This window comes from Gracilinanus agilis, chromosome 5, assembly GCF_016433145.1.
Source record: "Gracilinanus agilis isolate LMUSP501 chromosome 5, AgileGrace, whole genome shotgun sequence".
NCBI lineage: Eukaryota > Metazoa > Chordata > Mammalia > Didelphimorphia > Didelphidae > Gracilinanus > Gracilinanus agilis.
This window is the reverse complement of record NC_058134.1, coordinates 91175531-91191624: the sequence shown is the minus strand read 5'-3', so window position 1 is coordinate 91191624 and position 16094 is coordinate 91175531. Positions and strand designations below refer to the sequence as shown.

The window sequence follows — 16094 nt, the reverse complement described above, 5'->3', positions numbered from 1 at the left end:
CTACACCACTGTCCTTCTGTGTATCCTGACAATGTTATCTGTTCTCTCAGTGCGGAGTATCAAATGTCTGTCATGAGTACGGAAATTAATTTAATGTCACCTGAAGACATGCAATTAATCTTTTAGAGGTTTTCATAATACCTTTACAGAAAGAGTTGCCAGTTTGGCGGATTTGGATTTTGGGGTTTAGCAGAAGATAAGGAAAATTAATTTTTCATCAGGGTTAATACAAGCTAGCAGGGCCACAAAGGCTGAGAAAAATGGTTGGGGAATTTGTCAAGTGTTGTCACTCTAGAATAATGCTGCTTAACGTCTGATAGGTGTAATCAAGAGTTGAGATTTCTATAGAGAAGGATTAATCAATTTGCTCACTACTGAATGCAAGTCAGTGATATCACTCCTTCATGGGGTTTAAGAATGAAAATAAGATTTGATCTGTCAAATTGTAAGAAGTGCTGACACTATCAATGGGTATTTTTATCTGTACATTTAAAGCATTTGTTATAAATAAATTTGTCCTGCTAATGTTGATGGCAAACAAACCATCTTTTTGTAAGATTTGTTCATGATGTAGCTGATAAAAGAATACTATCAGTTTATTGAAGTCAGTTCTTTTTAGAAACAATAGAGCTCTTCCCCAATAAGATTTATTGTTATTTTCACAGTTCATTAAAGGGTCATCATTTCTGAAAGAAAAATCTGGTTTAATAGAAGCAAAGATAACTTGTCTTTTTTCTTCCAAGGGAAAGAATATGATTTCTAATTATGAACAGGCATATAGCATTTTGATATTAAATTAACTTTTAAAGTTCCTAACTCTGTGAATCTGAGACATTTCTTACATTGTAGAGGCTTATTCTTTGACTATATTAAGAATTCAAAGCAGACTTGTTAATTTATTTTGAATGTAAATTGTAAATAACTTTAAAGTCACAAAGGATTGCTATCTTGAGTCTCTTTAGTGTTCACTGGGTATTCAGTATTGACCCATTAAAGTGCTTAAAAACTTTTTTGAGCCTTTTCTATAAAATATACTTTATTATTCACATTTTCAAGTTTTGAATAATTCAACTAGAAAAATATACTCTTGACTGTTAACATAAAGTGATAACTCCCTGGTAGTAAGTTGAAATGTATATTTTGAGGCCTAAAATCAGGTCTTTAATTTGAAAGTTGGAACGAGGTCTACTTTTAGTCAAGTTTAATGATATATACAAAAGAATTGACATTTTACTACTGATCTTCAAAAATAACTTGATAACCATTCATATAAATGAAAAAGTATCATCTAACAATAAAACTTTATTGATTTATTTGGAAAGGATAGTCTGGTTGACTTAATTTTAATTTCCCCATGATTATAAACCTACCTGGTCTACCTTTTTCTTATAGCCTTCTTCCCTTTCAGAGCCAAACTTTTAGAAAAGAAAACTATATTTCTCGTTCTCATTTCCTCAACTAACTCCTATACACTTAATTCACTTTGGGGTTAAGTGACTTGCTCAGAATCACACAGCTAGGAAGTGTCTGAGGCTAGATTTGAACCCACAGTCTAACTAGGTTCCAGGCCTGGCACTCAATCCACTGAGCCACCTAACTACCCTTTAATTGACTCTTGAAAAAATTAATTAATTTAGAATATTTTTCCATGGTTACAGGATTCATGTTCTTTCCCTTCCTTCTTCCTTCCCACCTCCCAGAGCTGACGAGCAATTCTACTGGGTTATATATGAATCATTTTATTGACTTTTAATATGACCTCTGAATTGATACTTGACTGAAACTGTTTTCCAAGGCTCTCTTAATTGGTAAATTCAATGCATTTTCCTCATTTTTCATTTTTGGTGTCTCTTTTCAATTTCATGTGGTTTAACCAGTCCCTTTTTCTGGATGTCCCCATCTCTGTTGTTTTTTGTGCTGTGGTTCTTGCCTATTTGTCCTCTTTCCCCATCTAGGCTATCCTCATTCTCCAGTGTTTAGTCGTCACCTATCCGAGTCTTCCTAACCATGTAATAGTTTCTTGGGCCCTGTTCTCTTTTCTTTTTCCCCCTTTCTGACCTAGTGACCTCTCATCAGCTCTAATGAGTTCAGTTTTTACTTTACATAATCAACTTTCAGGTCTTTATTCCCAGCCCATATTTTTCTCCTAAATCCAGTTTTGCCTCATAATTGCCCTTTGGAAGATGCTTAACTGGAATCTTATTAGCATCTTAAAATCACGTTTTTGTATATTTTCCCCAAAATCTTCTAGGAATCAAAATGTTCCTATTTCTATTAAGAACATCATCTTTCTAGTCATTCTGACTTTGTCTTGCCACTGGACTTCAGTGACTGGAAAGAGATAGTGAGGCTGACAACTTTGTGCATCTCTGCTTCACTTAAATCCAGTTCACTTGAAAATCAAGATATTACGTATTCCATGATGTCATTGGTCTTCCTAAAAAAGAACAGTCTTTGCAGTTCCTCAGATTCAAAACTATATTGTCCATAATTCTTCCTTCTCCCTCACTCCACATATCCTGTATAGTTGCCAAATGTTATCCCCTTCTCTTCACTCACAGAAGGACCACTCTAGTTTAAGACCTTCTTTCTCACTTGGATTCTTGTGATGAAATGCCCTTCTAATTGGTTTTCCAACCTCATGGTATTCCCTTCTCTAAGCCATCTTTCTCGTAGCTATAAGAATTATCTTCCCTAAAGCTCAAGACTACATCACTACACTGATTCTTCTCAATTTGGCACTAGTCTTTCTAGATTTATTTCATGTTATCCTTTGGGCAGTCTGTGGTATGGGGACTATTTGTTTCCTCAGATCCATTCTCAGCATCCCATTTCCTACCTCCTTGCCTTTGCCTAGGTTTTTCCATATGGCCAGAATATGCTCTCACTCTTCAGCTAAGCTTCTTGATGATTCAGTCCATAGGCCCTTGCCACACGGTCTCCTTGACTCCCAACTTTTTGAGTATTCTTGTTCTCCTCAAATTATCTCCTGTTTACTTAACATCATTCAAGTTGTTTCAACTCTGGTTGTGTGATTGAGTTCAGGATATAGTTTTCTTAAAAAAAAATTTTTCAGCCTAGCATAGTGGCTTTGTACATAGTAGGCATGTCATAAGTGCTTGTTGAGTTAAATTTCCTTAGAATATAAACTTTACAAACACTTAGTTTTTAGTGCTTTTACATACCAGGGGTGCTCCTTATAAAGTTTTTGCCTTTGGTTTTTATTAATTTTAAGGAAATGTCAGACATTAATTCCTTGTGGTTCTCCTCTTCTAAATGTACACTGTAGAAAGTGACAACTCAGGGTAGCAAATATTGATTTGATTCTGATTATTACTTTTGGCTTAGCTATCAGTCTCTGAATAGATTAATATTTTGGCGACTTTTTATGAACTGCAATTTCCTTTGAAAAGGACTTCTAAGTGTAATTTTGATTATTAATTATATTGGAATTAAAATACAACTAAATTTTAATTCCAGACTGGGTACACTTATGGGATTTGTCTCATAGATTTTTAATGCATTCTGGAATGTATAAATTTTTTTAAAGAATCTAACTGGTCATAAATGTATTATTTTATCCAAAGGAATTGCGGCCAGCAAAGTAGAATTTTTCCTTCAGGGTTTCTAACTATATATAGCCCCATCTAAAATTTTTAAAATTTTTTTTTTAAACCCTTGTACTTCGGTGTATTGTCTCATAGGTGGAAGATTGGTAAGGGTGGGCAATGGGGGTTAAGTGACTTGCCCAGGGTCACACAGCTGGGAAGTGGCTGAGGCCGGGTTTGAACCTAGGACCTCCTGTCTCTAGGCCTGACTCTTACTCCACTGAGCTACCCAGCTGCCCCCCCCCCCATCTAAAATTAAAAAAAAATAATAATTCAGGTTTTTATATTGTATGCTATCCTGGTGAAAGAAAGATAGTTGAAGCCAGCATTAACTCCCAAACTTGAAGTAAAAAAGATATTAAGTGCAAAAGAATGGGTCATTTAAGAATTAAGTGAGTGCTTTTGGACTAAGTCAGAAATGCTAACCTCTGAACAAAAGTTTCATACCTAACCTAGATATGAAATTGAGCATTCCAATTATCTTTTATTTAAAAATTTATCTATTGGGATGAATTGCTTTTATATTTTGTAATTTCTAAGATGGTAACATATAAGTATATAGTAACTTAGGCAAAGAGGTGCCCCCCTTTTTAAATGTATGCCATTTAGAACCATGTAGCTGAAAAGAAAGGGACTTGTCTTAAATCACCCAAATATACATCCATCAAATTTATTATGTATTTTTCTCACAGTTATAATTATTTCTACGTAATATAATTTCTGTGACATATGCACAAAATTGAAAATGTGCCATTAACTCCTTTTATTGCTTTAATAGTGGTATGAAGTATAAACTTTTGGATTAGAGTTTGGCAGTACTCTTCCCTTGAGAGGTCTTTGTTGTGGAAGAAAAGATATCTCCAAGCTCCTTTTTTGCCCTTCCTTTGGACTGCATACATTTAATGTCACCAGAATAATTATGACATAGCTTCATGGACCTGGGTAAGCAAACCAGGCCTAACTTAGCATTTGTTAGAAACTGGCCTACAGTTGAAAACCTAACTATGGACAGTCCACAAATTGTATTCTTTTGTGTATGTAGTATCAAGAATTATTACTTTGATATGTTTGGGAACACTTGGAATTAACTTACTTTAAAATTTTCTCTTCACATTCTCCCTCTTTGTATCCTCTTTTTCTACATAACTCTTCTTTTTCTAGAATAGCCTTAAATAATTGTTTAAAAGTCCTGAAGTAGATAAAAATTAAGCTTGGGCTTGTCAGAATTTATGAGTTTTTCACTTCTATATTCCCCATGATGTTGAGGGTCAAGGTGTCAGGTAATACTTATCAAATTATAATTAGGTACATAGGTACATATACTTAGGAATAAATTATACATAGGTACATGTGTCTTTAATCTTTGACGTTCATAGAGTGGTAGCAGGTATAAATTGGTTTGATTTAAAGTGTTAGCTATAGTTTTTCACTCATTTTGAAGGCTTACTTTCTGTTCAGTTGTCTACTTGAAGATTCTCTATTTTCATTTTCCCTCAGGTTATTTTTTTCAATCCCACATGATTTTTTTTTTCTTATTTGAGGCTCCTTATGGCTTCAATTCTTCACTTTAAAAAATATTTCCCCCCAATTACCTGTAAAAACAATTTTTAACATTAATTTTTTTATTTTGAGTTCCATATTCTTTCCCTTGCTCCTTTAATTCCTCCCTGAGATGGTAAGCAGTCTGATATAGATTTTTACATGTGCAGTGATGTAAAATAATTTTTCCATATAAGACATTTTGTGGAAGAGACCATGGACAAAATTTTAAAAAATGAAGAAAGTGAAATATAGTGGATTTTGTTCTGTATTCAGACTGCATTAGTTCTTTTTCTGGAGGCAGATGGTATTTTTCATCGTGAGTCTTTGGGATTGTCTTGGACGACTGCATTGTTGAGATTTACATAGGCCAGTCACAGTTCATCATATAATATTGCTGTTGTATGTACACTCTTCTGGATCTGTTCACTTTGCATCAGTCCATGCAAATCTTTCCAGGTTTTCCCCAAATCAACCTGCTCATCATTCTTTCCAGCACAATAGTATTCCATTACAATCACATATCATAACATATTCAGCCATTCCCCAATGGATTGACATCTCTTAACTTTCTAAGTCTTTGCTACCATAAAAAGGGCTGCTATAAATATTTTTGTACGAATAGTATAAATACAAGTTTGCTCTGTTTAATGATCTCTAAATTCCATATGTGCTTAGTTAGCACTGAGAGAAAGTGATTACATGGCATTTCATATGGAAAATTTAAAATTACTCACATGGGGTGTTCGTATTTATATGACAATCAAAAACTCTGAACCTAGATACTGAGGACTTAGCACAAGACAAAAAGGACAATCCCTGCCCTTCAAGTGTTTAATGTTCTATCTGTCAAAGCATTTATTAAGCACCTACTATAGATAGCACACCTTACTCTTTAGTTGGGCCATCACAGTGCTTACCTTTGCACTTACCATTACCATTGCACTTAAACATTCACATATGTTCTCTTCTCAGTTCTTTCCCCTAACTATTGTAAAAGTGAAATTTGGGAGATGTCATCTAAAAGTATATATATTTTCTATGGACACGTGGAAATTGTCAAACTACATTTCCCGTGGTCCAACGGGTTTCCGTTTCCGGTTCTTTGGGCGTGGGGATGCCTACGTCTCCACACAGAGAAGAGTTAGGGGGGAGTGGGCTCTTGGCCAGCAGACTCGGGAGGAGACAGGAGACAATAATGGCGAGGGCGGTGGTTTTGAATTCTTACAAGCGCGTGGTCTAATAACTTTATCTATCAGCATGGCTTTAATTAAAATACTAATATTTATATTTATACCAGCCTTTATTATTATTTATCGTTATAATTTTGGCAACCACGAAGAAAATATATATACTTTTAGATAGCATCTCCCAATTTTCACTTTTACACTATTTATTGTTCTATAGCAATGATTCCCAAAGTGGATGCTACCGCCCCCTAGTGGTTGCTGCAGCGATCCAGAGGGAGCGGTGATGGCCACAGGTGCATTTATCTTTCCTATTAATTGCTATTCAAATTTTAAAAAAAATTAATTTCCAGGGAGCTAAGTAATATTTTTTCTGGAAAGGGGGCAGTAGGCCAAAAAAGTTTGGGAATCACTGCGCTACACAACATACTACATAGCAGTCAGTATGAAGAGCACAAAATAACTTTTAGACCAATGCCTGTAGTTTATTGACAGTTTCAAGAATTCCAAATCTATAGAGCAGTGGTTCCCAAACTTTTTTGGCCTACTGCCCTCTTTCCAGAAAAAATATTACTTAGCCCCCTGGAAATTAATTTTTTTAAATTTGAATAGCAATTAATGGGAAAGATAAATGCACCTGTGGCCATCATCATCTCCCTGGATCGCTGCAGCACCCACAAGGGGGCGGTAGCTCCCACTTTGGGAATCACTGGTGTAGGGTCATTGTTTGAGAAGCATGTGATTCTCAATCCTACAACAAGAAATAAGGGAAAGATGGTTTAGAGTGAGGTTAGCCATGTAGCTGCCTCTTATTTACATTATAGCGATTTGAAAAGAAAGAACACAATAAATTACTAAGATTTGAACACATTTTTAGTAGTCCATGTTAGTTTAGTTGGCCTAATAATAGCTAGCATTTATTTAGGACTTTAAGGCTTACTTAAAAAAAAAATTCATTTTGTCCTCAGAACAATTCTGGTAGGAAGTGCTTTATTATCTTCATTTTACAGATGAGGAAACTGAAACCAACAAAAATTAATTGACCTACCAGAGTCACTCAGCTAACAAATATTTAAGGGTTGATCTGAACTCATATCTTCCTCTGGATCCAATGATGTATTCACTGTGCCACTTAGGTTTATATAGTGTTAATCCCATTTTTAAAAAAATTTTTTTTTTTTTTTAAATTTTTAAACCCTTAACTTCTGTGTATTGGCTCTTTGGTAGAAGAGTGGTAAGGGTGGGCAATGGGGGTCAAGTGACTTGCCCAGGGTCACACAGCTGGGAAGTGTCCGAGGCTGGATTTGAACCTAGAACCTCCTGTCTCTAGGCCTGACTCTCAATCCACTGAGCTACCCAGCTGCCCCCAGTTTTAATCCCATTTTAAAAAACCAAAAGGCAAGTGGAATGGATGAGAGTGCTTTTGACATGGTAGTATGGTTTGAGCAAGAAATAAAAATGTACAGTTATTTTTGTAAACTGCCGAGTTTTAACAAACAGAATGTGTACTTTTAGGAAATGATAAGTGAAATAGTCCCTGTGTTGAACCTGATTTCTTTCTTTAATGTAAAGATCTTTAGTGATATTAAGGTTTTTTTTTTATCATAGACCTCCCCAAAATTTAATAGACAAATTAATATAAAAAGAATTATAAATGTTTTTGCTTCAAATGTTGAATTGCTAATTTAAAAATTTGAACTAAGCAGTTCATATTCTGTTCCTCCCCCACATTGAAGTGTCAGATTTGTTTTGGTATTGTTTTAAAATGCAGTTAGGTATTAATAAAATTATACTACCAAGTAGGTCTCTGAGAAGCTGATATTTGATTGAGTAGATACTGAACAGCATGATACCTTGTTGATTTCAGCAGGGGGGAGAGAATGTTGGCTTTTTTCACCCAGAGGGTCAGCCCCAAAGACTTCCTCAGTCTCCAGAACTAAGACAGCATCCTGTCCGGAAAGTCACACTGACAAAGGGAACAACACTTCATCAACAACAGCAGTCTCCAGTTGCAGCTCACGTACACTCAACTGTTCCTCCAGGAGTTAAAAATGTCCAAGGAAGTCACCCAGCAAAGAAGGTAACTTTTTTTTAAAATTTAATATCAGTTGGAAAAGTGAAGAATATATTTAATAAATGCTCAAATTTTTACTAGTCTTTTAGGAATTGAAAAATCTCTATTACCTATTAGTAATGATTTTTCATCTCTTTTCAGGAAAATAGTAAATTAATAGTAGCTGAGTTTGACATAGTGTGTTTAGGTTTGCAAAGTACTTTGTATACATTGTCTTATTCTGCCTTGGAATAGATATTTTGTATCAATTTTAGGAGAGATAAGGACTTATTTTTTATATGTGTGTTCTCTAATATGTAAAAATAGTTCATGGGTCTATATGAGGAATCCTGATTTATCAATGAAGAGAAAAATGAGTAAGTAGAGATAGGTTCTGGAAAGGTGATAGAAGTCATTGAAGATGAAGGAGGCAGCTTCCTGAGGCCATTCCCAATTATCTAAACCAGGAGCTTCAGGGTGGTCAGGATATCTAGTGTCCTCTTCTCTCAGCCACCCAGTTAGGTATACAAAGATCCAGGCTAAGGTCAAGGGCAGAACCAATTCTGGTAGCAATGCCTTTGTCTCAGGTTAGATAGATCTCCAGATGACTGCAGGTCAGAATGATTGAGGCTCTGAGAAGCTGCTGCTATCCTCCAAAGTGGGGAGAAAGCTGAGTCACAGACCACACTGGGCCAGAACCCCAAGTCTGAGCCGCGAGTACTGAGTCTCCCCCATCTCCAGCTCATTCTCAACAAAGCTGCCAAATTGACATTTTTTTTTTTAAACCCTTGTACTTCGGTGTATTGTCTCATAGGTGGAAGATTGGTAAGGGTGGGCAATGGGGGTCAAGTGACTTGCCCAGGGTCACACACAGCTGGGAAGTGGCTGAGGCCGGGTTTGAACCTAGGACCTCCTGTCTCTAGGCCTGACTCTTACTCCACTGAGCTACCCAGCTGCCCCCCTAAATTGACATTTTTTATATGTAGCTCTAATCAAGCTGAAAAGAAAAGAAGCAGCTGACAATTATCCATTATATACTTAAGATAAAATGCAAACTTCTCTTTTGGGTATTCAAGCCTTTCGCAGTCAGGCTCTATTCCAAAGCTGATCATATAATTCCTCTTCCTCATATATGTGACATTGTTCTCCACCACCCCTCTGTGTTCTTCCTCATATTTTCTTCATTCATCTCTTTACTGGAAAGGCTGCTCCTCATGCTGGGAATATTCTTCTCTATTTTTGTCTCTTCAAACCCCTGCTTTGTGTCAAGGCCCAGGTCAAGTACTGCTAGTTGGGTTTGTTTGTTTTTTTTTTAACCCTTACTAATTAAGTATTGGTTCCTAGGCAGAAGAGTTGTAAGACTTGTCCAGGGTCACACAGCTAGGAAGTGTGTAAGATCACATTTGAATCCTGGACCTCCTCACTTCAGGCCTGACTCTCCATCTACACACTGAGTGACCTAACTGCCCTTATTCCCCTAATTGTTAATAAACCTGAAATGTACTTACTCTCCACCAAGGAGAACATATGTCTTATTTTATCTCCAGTTCCAAGCATAATGCCAAGTATATTGTAGATGTTTAATAAATATTTGTTAATTAGTTGATAGCTATTACAGGTGTTTCATTATATAAATGAGGAAACTGGCTCCAGAGTTTGTCACCTGCCATGATCACCCAGCTAGTAAGTGTTAGAAGGATATTTTGAACTTAAGTTTCTAACACTTCTTCATGTCCAGTTCTTCCCACTATCTCACTAGCTGGGATGTGCAGTAGAATCAGAAGAACATCAGTTCATATTCTTCCTTTGAATCTTACTCTTGGACCCTGGGAAAACCACTCAACCTCTCTGGAGCTCAGTTTTCTCAGGGAGCTGGACTTCAGGGCTTCTTAGGTGGTGATCCTTTGATTACAGATAAATTTTTCCTTCTCATTTTCTTGATGGGACCACCTAACCTAGTCACCCCTTGGATGTTTAATTTAAAAATCTTAGCTTTCAATGTAACCTGCTTCCCTAAAGGTGTTCATAAATTATGACACCTAGTTTACTTGATTCATTGTGTCTAAGAAGCAGTTTTCTGTGCCATATGAAGCCTTCAATACTTCATTAGGAACTTTTTATATTTAGTCTTTACTTCTCATCTGAGACTCTCCTGTTGCTGAGATTTATACTTTTGTAAACTGATATAACTCCAGTTGATGATTTCTTTAACTAAGGATTATGAGTTGTTCCTAAACAGTGCTTGGCATTATGGTGCATTCTTCTCCTTTGGTGGTCAAAACCATTCATCTGCTGAAACTTTTGCTTAACTTAGTGCTTCATCGTGTAGTAGTAAACAAAATGCAGGTGCTAACTAATTCTGGCTTTGCCACGTATTTATTTTCCTTCTCTGAGCCTCAGCTTGAAAAGTGTTCTAAGTGATCACTGCTTTGGAGCACCTTCACAACTCCCCAAATTCTGTGATTCTCAAGTTCCTGTTACTGATAATCCAAATTGCTAAATTTGGATATTAGAAATAGTCCAAGATTTTCTTTCATTGGCTACATCATAAAAACCTGAATTGCAAGGGTGTGCAGAGCCATTGGCATTTGCTTATTAAAATGAAAGATTCTGATTGCATAGACCTCTGTGGTATGCTTGGTATAGTTATGTACTTTTTCTAATAAAAAGGTTCAAGGAGTGCATAAAAGTGCAACTCCCTAATTCTAATATCATTCCTCCCACATTTGGGTTTATTGTTTGATAGGGTGAAGTATTGATATTTTTCTCACTTTCCCCCTAATAATTAATTAAACAAGGATTATCTCTAAATGTATTGTTTCCTAAGGGAAAGAGTTGCATTGTTGGCAATTTGGTGCCTTTTTTAAAATAGCAAAGAGCTCATGTTTTCACATCATATGATTTTTGCTGAGGTCTCCCATTTTTCTTTGAAGAGTTACTTAAGTTCTTTAAAACTTTGAGAAGTAGGGCTCATAAAATAAAGTCTGATTAGATCTAGAAAGGGAGATGGTTCACCATAAGGAAGAGCATCATAAAGAGCAAGTGAAGAGGGACAAATGAAGGAATGTGACATATCTGTATCAGGCTTAGTCATCTCTCACATGAAGACTTGAAGTTTTAACTATTCAAGGTTGGCTTGTGTGATGATGGGAATTCCTTTTGTTTCTGATTTGGGATAGATGACATCCTATTCAACTCCCAGATTTTCCGATTATAGCTATTGATTCACTGGTTGAAGGCCTCTGATATTATTAGTAACATTAGCATTGAAAACACTTTTGGTTTTGTATCATCTCCGTCTTCCTTAGGATTTCAAATTTACAACATCTTTGAAGTAGGAACAAGTAGAATTATTCCTTTTTTTTTCTGATGGGAACCTGGAGTACAAAAGGTGTAAGTGACTTTAAGGACTGCTCACTCATAAGTAAAGTTTTTGCAGTCCTTTTTTGCAGTCTTAATTGTTTTTCTTCTGTGATTTGGAATTGCTGTATTGAAATAGCTTTTGGACCTGATTTTAAAGAATATTTTAGGGTTCATCATTCAAAAAAAGTGGAGTGTGACATAGTGGATCAAATGCTAGCATTTAAGTTAGGGAAATCCTGAGCTTGAATGCTGCCTCTGATTTATTAGCTAAGTGACTGTGGCAAATATCTTTACCTCTCTAAGCTTCCATTTCATCATTTGTAAAATTATAGCCTTGTTGAGTTTACGAACACACACACACACACACACACAACATACAACATAAATATATACACACATACTTAGCAAGACAGAATGTGCTCTAATGTATCAATGATAATTCTAGATAAATTGTATCTCTAAACCTATGTTAAAGTTAGCTAAGGACAAAGACTTCCCTTTTGGGTCCATTACTGCTTGTCAACTCTGATTCGACCTTTCCTGTGAAATTTAATTAGGACCATCATGTACCTAATGTCCGAGGGAGAGTAGACCAGAAATAGATTTGGAAAGTTAAGAATATATTGAAAAATTTTTTCAGTGGAAGCATCTGTTAGCTTTTTAAAAGTGTCATTAATACCAACAATTTATTGAGCAACTCTTTTGGCTAGGCATTTTTAAGGTACAAAGAGGTATGTGAACTCTACGTTATTTATTGTCTTAATTTAAGTTGGGTTTGGGGGATATGATAATTAAGTAGAAACTTGATACAAATGAATATTATTTAAATTTCAAAGCCTGCATGTTCCATCTTAATACAAAGCACCAATCCTCTTCCATTTTCCATATTTTTGAATAAATCATTTTATATCTAGAATTGTAATATCAGAATAAGTTAAATTAAAGATATCACCTATTCAGGTGTAAGGCCCTACTTTAAGATGAGAACTTTCTGGATTTCTTTTATCTCAATGTTTGTTTTATCATTGCTGATGTTAATATCATTAATAATAATAATAGCATTAATATAGTGCTCTAAAGTTTACAAAGCACTTTATATATATGTCATTTTATCCTCACCTGGGCGGTAGGTATTGTTTAATAACATTTTACAGATGAAGAAACAGGCAGACAGATGAAGTTTCACAAGGCTAGTAAGTTTCTGAGGTCACATTTGTATAAGGAAGTGATAAATATAATAAAACTGAAATTAACCTTAGAGTTTTGGGGTTTTTTTGAGGGGAAGTGGGGTGGTGATTGCTTTTAGTAATCAGCTGTTTCTCAAATAGTTTCCGCAGGTTTTTGAAAATTACAATTCTGTTATTGATTAAAGTTCCGATGAAGATTTTAAATTCATGTTTTTCATAGCTAATCTTATAGTCAGTTTCATGTAGCTAATAACTTTTGAATGAAAACATTTTTCTACCATGTGAAAATATTTTTCATTAAATCTTGTTTGCTACCTTTATATATCTACAGTTCTGGCTTCTTTTGAAATCTTCTTATCCCTTGATCGTAAATCAAAGGAAAGAATAGAATTTAAAGAAATATTATGTTGTTGTATAATCATTACTTCTTATTGGAACAGACATAGATCCTAGAGTTCAATTAAAAATTTTCCCAGTATCTTTATTTTTCATTCATCTCTAGTTTTCTTATTAGACTATTAAAGAAATTTTAGTCTTTTTTGAAACTTTGTGATGCCTTTTCTGGTAGAATGGTACAACTGAACTTTATCTAAAAAGTTATCCTTAGTTAAGAAAGACCAGTCAAGGTGGCATAGGAGAACTGTCCAATGAATTCCCCTTCAAAAGCTTAGAAATCCCATCTGCTTTCTTATCAGTTTAAGATTCTAAGAATTCATTTTTAATCCAGTTTTCAAAATGGCAACTAAAATATTTACAAAATGGGTTGGACAGAACTTGCTTGACTCAAGTTTGATGTACTCATGGTTCATTCACATTTTTATAGAGCTTTAGAGCACTAAGTACATAACCAGATTTCCCATATGAACAGCTCATATCCAACTCAATTTATCAGCTTGTCTTAGCTCACTTTGATATAATACTCAAGAGTTGATAATCCTTCCTATATAGTAGCCCTATGTGATAGTGCAAATATTGTCATCATTATCCCCAGTTTTCCAGTGAGAACACTGAAATTTTCAGAGGTTTCATGATTTGCTTGCTTAGGAGTTTTAGGTGGGACTTCTGAAACTAAAACCATTGCTTTTTATGTTAACCAAGATACCTCTCAAATGTAAAAGTAGTCACCAATATTGACAGTATGCTACAATGGAGAGAGCTCTGTAAGTAGTTGAGAGGCCCTAGGGTTCTATCCCTGCCTTTGTGAGTCTGGGCCTTGATTTTCTTCCTTTATAAAACAAATAAGTTGTAGTAAAGATGATGTTTTATGTTTTTTCAAGTTCCAAAATGTTATATACTCTAATGATTAGTGGGTGAAAACATTCTAGAAAGATAGCGGACAGTGGACAGGAAGTTGCCAAAGAGGAAGTAACTCACTTGTCTTTGTCAGCTGTTGCATATTTCAATTGATTCTGAGTTAATTGCTCATTTTTCCATATCTTCCTATCTGTGAAAATAACCAAAGCTCACACTTAGTAAATCACAACACTCTTACTTTTTGTTCTTGGCAGGTCATTATGCATGGGAGAGGCAGAGGAGTAGCAGGCCAGATGGGCCGGGGACGCTTGATGCCAAATAAACAGAACCTGCGCGTGGTGGAGTGCAAACCTCAGCCCTGTATTGTGTCAGTTGAAGGGCTTTCTTCATCAACTACTGATGTCCAACTGAAAAACCTGCTGATGTCAGTAGGACCAATTCAGGTAGGTCACCCTTGGTTTATCACCTATATGCCAAAAGTCTTACATACTTCTATGCCAAATTAACTCTGTGATATCAGATGCTGTTCTTTATGGATTGGTTACTTCAGTTTAAAATAATACACTAGAAAGGAAAGATAGATCTTTGGTTTACTCTGCAATAATAAATGTCATTTGGAATATTAATTACATACAAATGCAGGCATGCAGTTTTAGGCATAAGATTTTTAAAAATTAGATCAGTGTACAGAAGAACTTTCTAAATTTTCATATTAAGCTCTTCAATTATTTTTGTATTTACATAGTGACAGTGGCAGAATCAACATCTTTTTTAGATTGTTAACATTTTTTCTAAAAAATATTTCACTGACTGTGTACATTGGCAAGATGACTCCTTTTCAGTTTGTAGTTATATAGGAATATACTTTGACATTTTATGCTAATTTTTCGAGCAAGTTTAAACTTGTTTTATTCTAACTCTTATAATGTGTTGAACAAGCTCTGAAAGCTTCTTCAGCACTGTTAGAGTGAAAACTTGAAATTAGCCATCAAAATTCCCTTGAGTGGTGCCAGAGCCATTGTGAATGAGGGATCAAAAATGGATAGACCATTGAGTTTTTCCTTAAGAGAAACCCTATGTAGATTTGGATTTATCCTTTTCTGCTAACATCCCTTCACTATTCCATTCCACTTTTACATTTATTTGTGAGTGTGGAACCCAGTGTAGATAGACATCATGACTAATTTAAAATTTAGGAATTGGAATGTGAATATTGTGTTACAGTCATGTAGCTGAGGAGGATAGTCTAGATGAATTTTAAAGCATATTCTGAGTAGAAAATGGAAGTGATTTAGAATAATTTTTAAAATCTATTTTTAAGTATTTCTCAAAGATAAAAGCATAAATGAAAGACCTTCTCCAAACTCTGCCTAATATTATAACTAATATTTCTTATTTTCCTATATTGCAATTCCCTGTCATATCTAAAGAAACTCGTTCATACATGACATAATAGCTAAAATTAGCCTTTGGAAACTTCATTTAGTAGAGCAGACTGTAAGGAGCTAGAGTTAAAAACAGAGGTTCATGATGTTTTAGTTATTTTATCAAAATCTCAAAGAGTCAAATAACTTATGCCAGTTTGCCAGAATAGAACTGAGGACTGGGAACTTTTTTTTGTTTTGTCATACATCCATTCTTACATTTACATACACATATGCAAGGTCACACACATATAATACACATACTTAAGTGCGTACACACACACACACACACTCACTAATAATATACGACTTGAAGTAGCAACAGAACCAGGTCTAGAACTTTGTCTGGTAGTTCTGAATTGTAACAAAGTGCTAGTGTTCCCTAGCTGAGATGGATCATCCTTTTGTATGTAATGTCCTTGAATCCTTGGGCAAGTAGGCTAATTTCCGTCAATTAACCACTCCATTTATATATATAG

At 35.2% G+C, this 16094-nt stretch overlaps 1 protein-coding gene across 1 annotated transcript in view; it reads left to right on the top strand.

Annotated features, from left to right (window-relative positions):
• RBM33 (RNA binding motif protein 33) overlaps nt 1-16094 on the top strand; it is a 167461-nt gene that overhangs the window by 126720 nt on the left and 24647 nt on the right. The window contains exons 16-17 of the mRNA XM_044678623.1: nt 8202-8414; nt 14446-14634. Of these exons, the coding sequence (XP_044534558.1) occupies nt 8202-8414; nt 14446-14634 (402 nt within the window). The remainder of the gene's footprint in view (nt 1-8201; nt 8415-14445; nt 14635-16094) is intronic.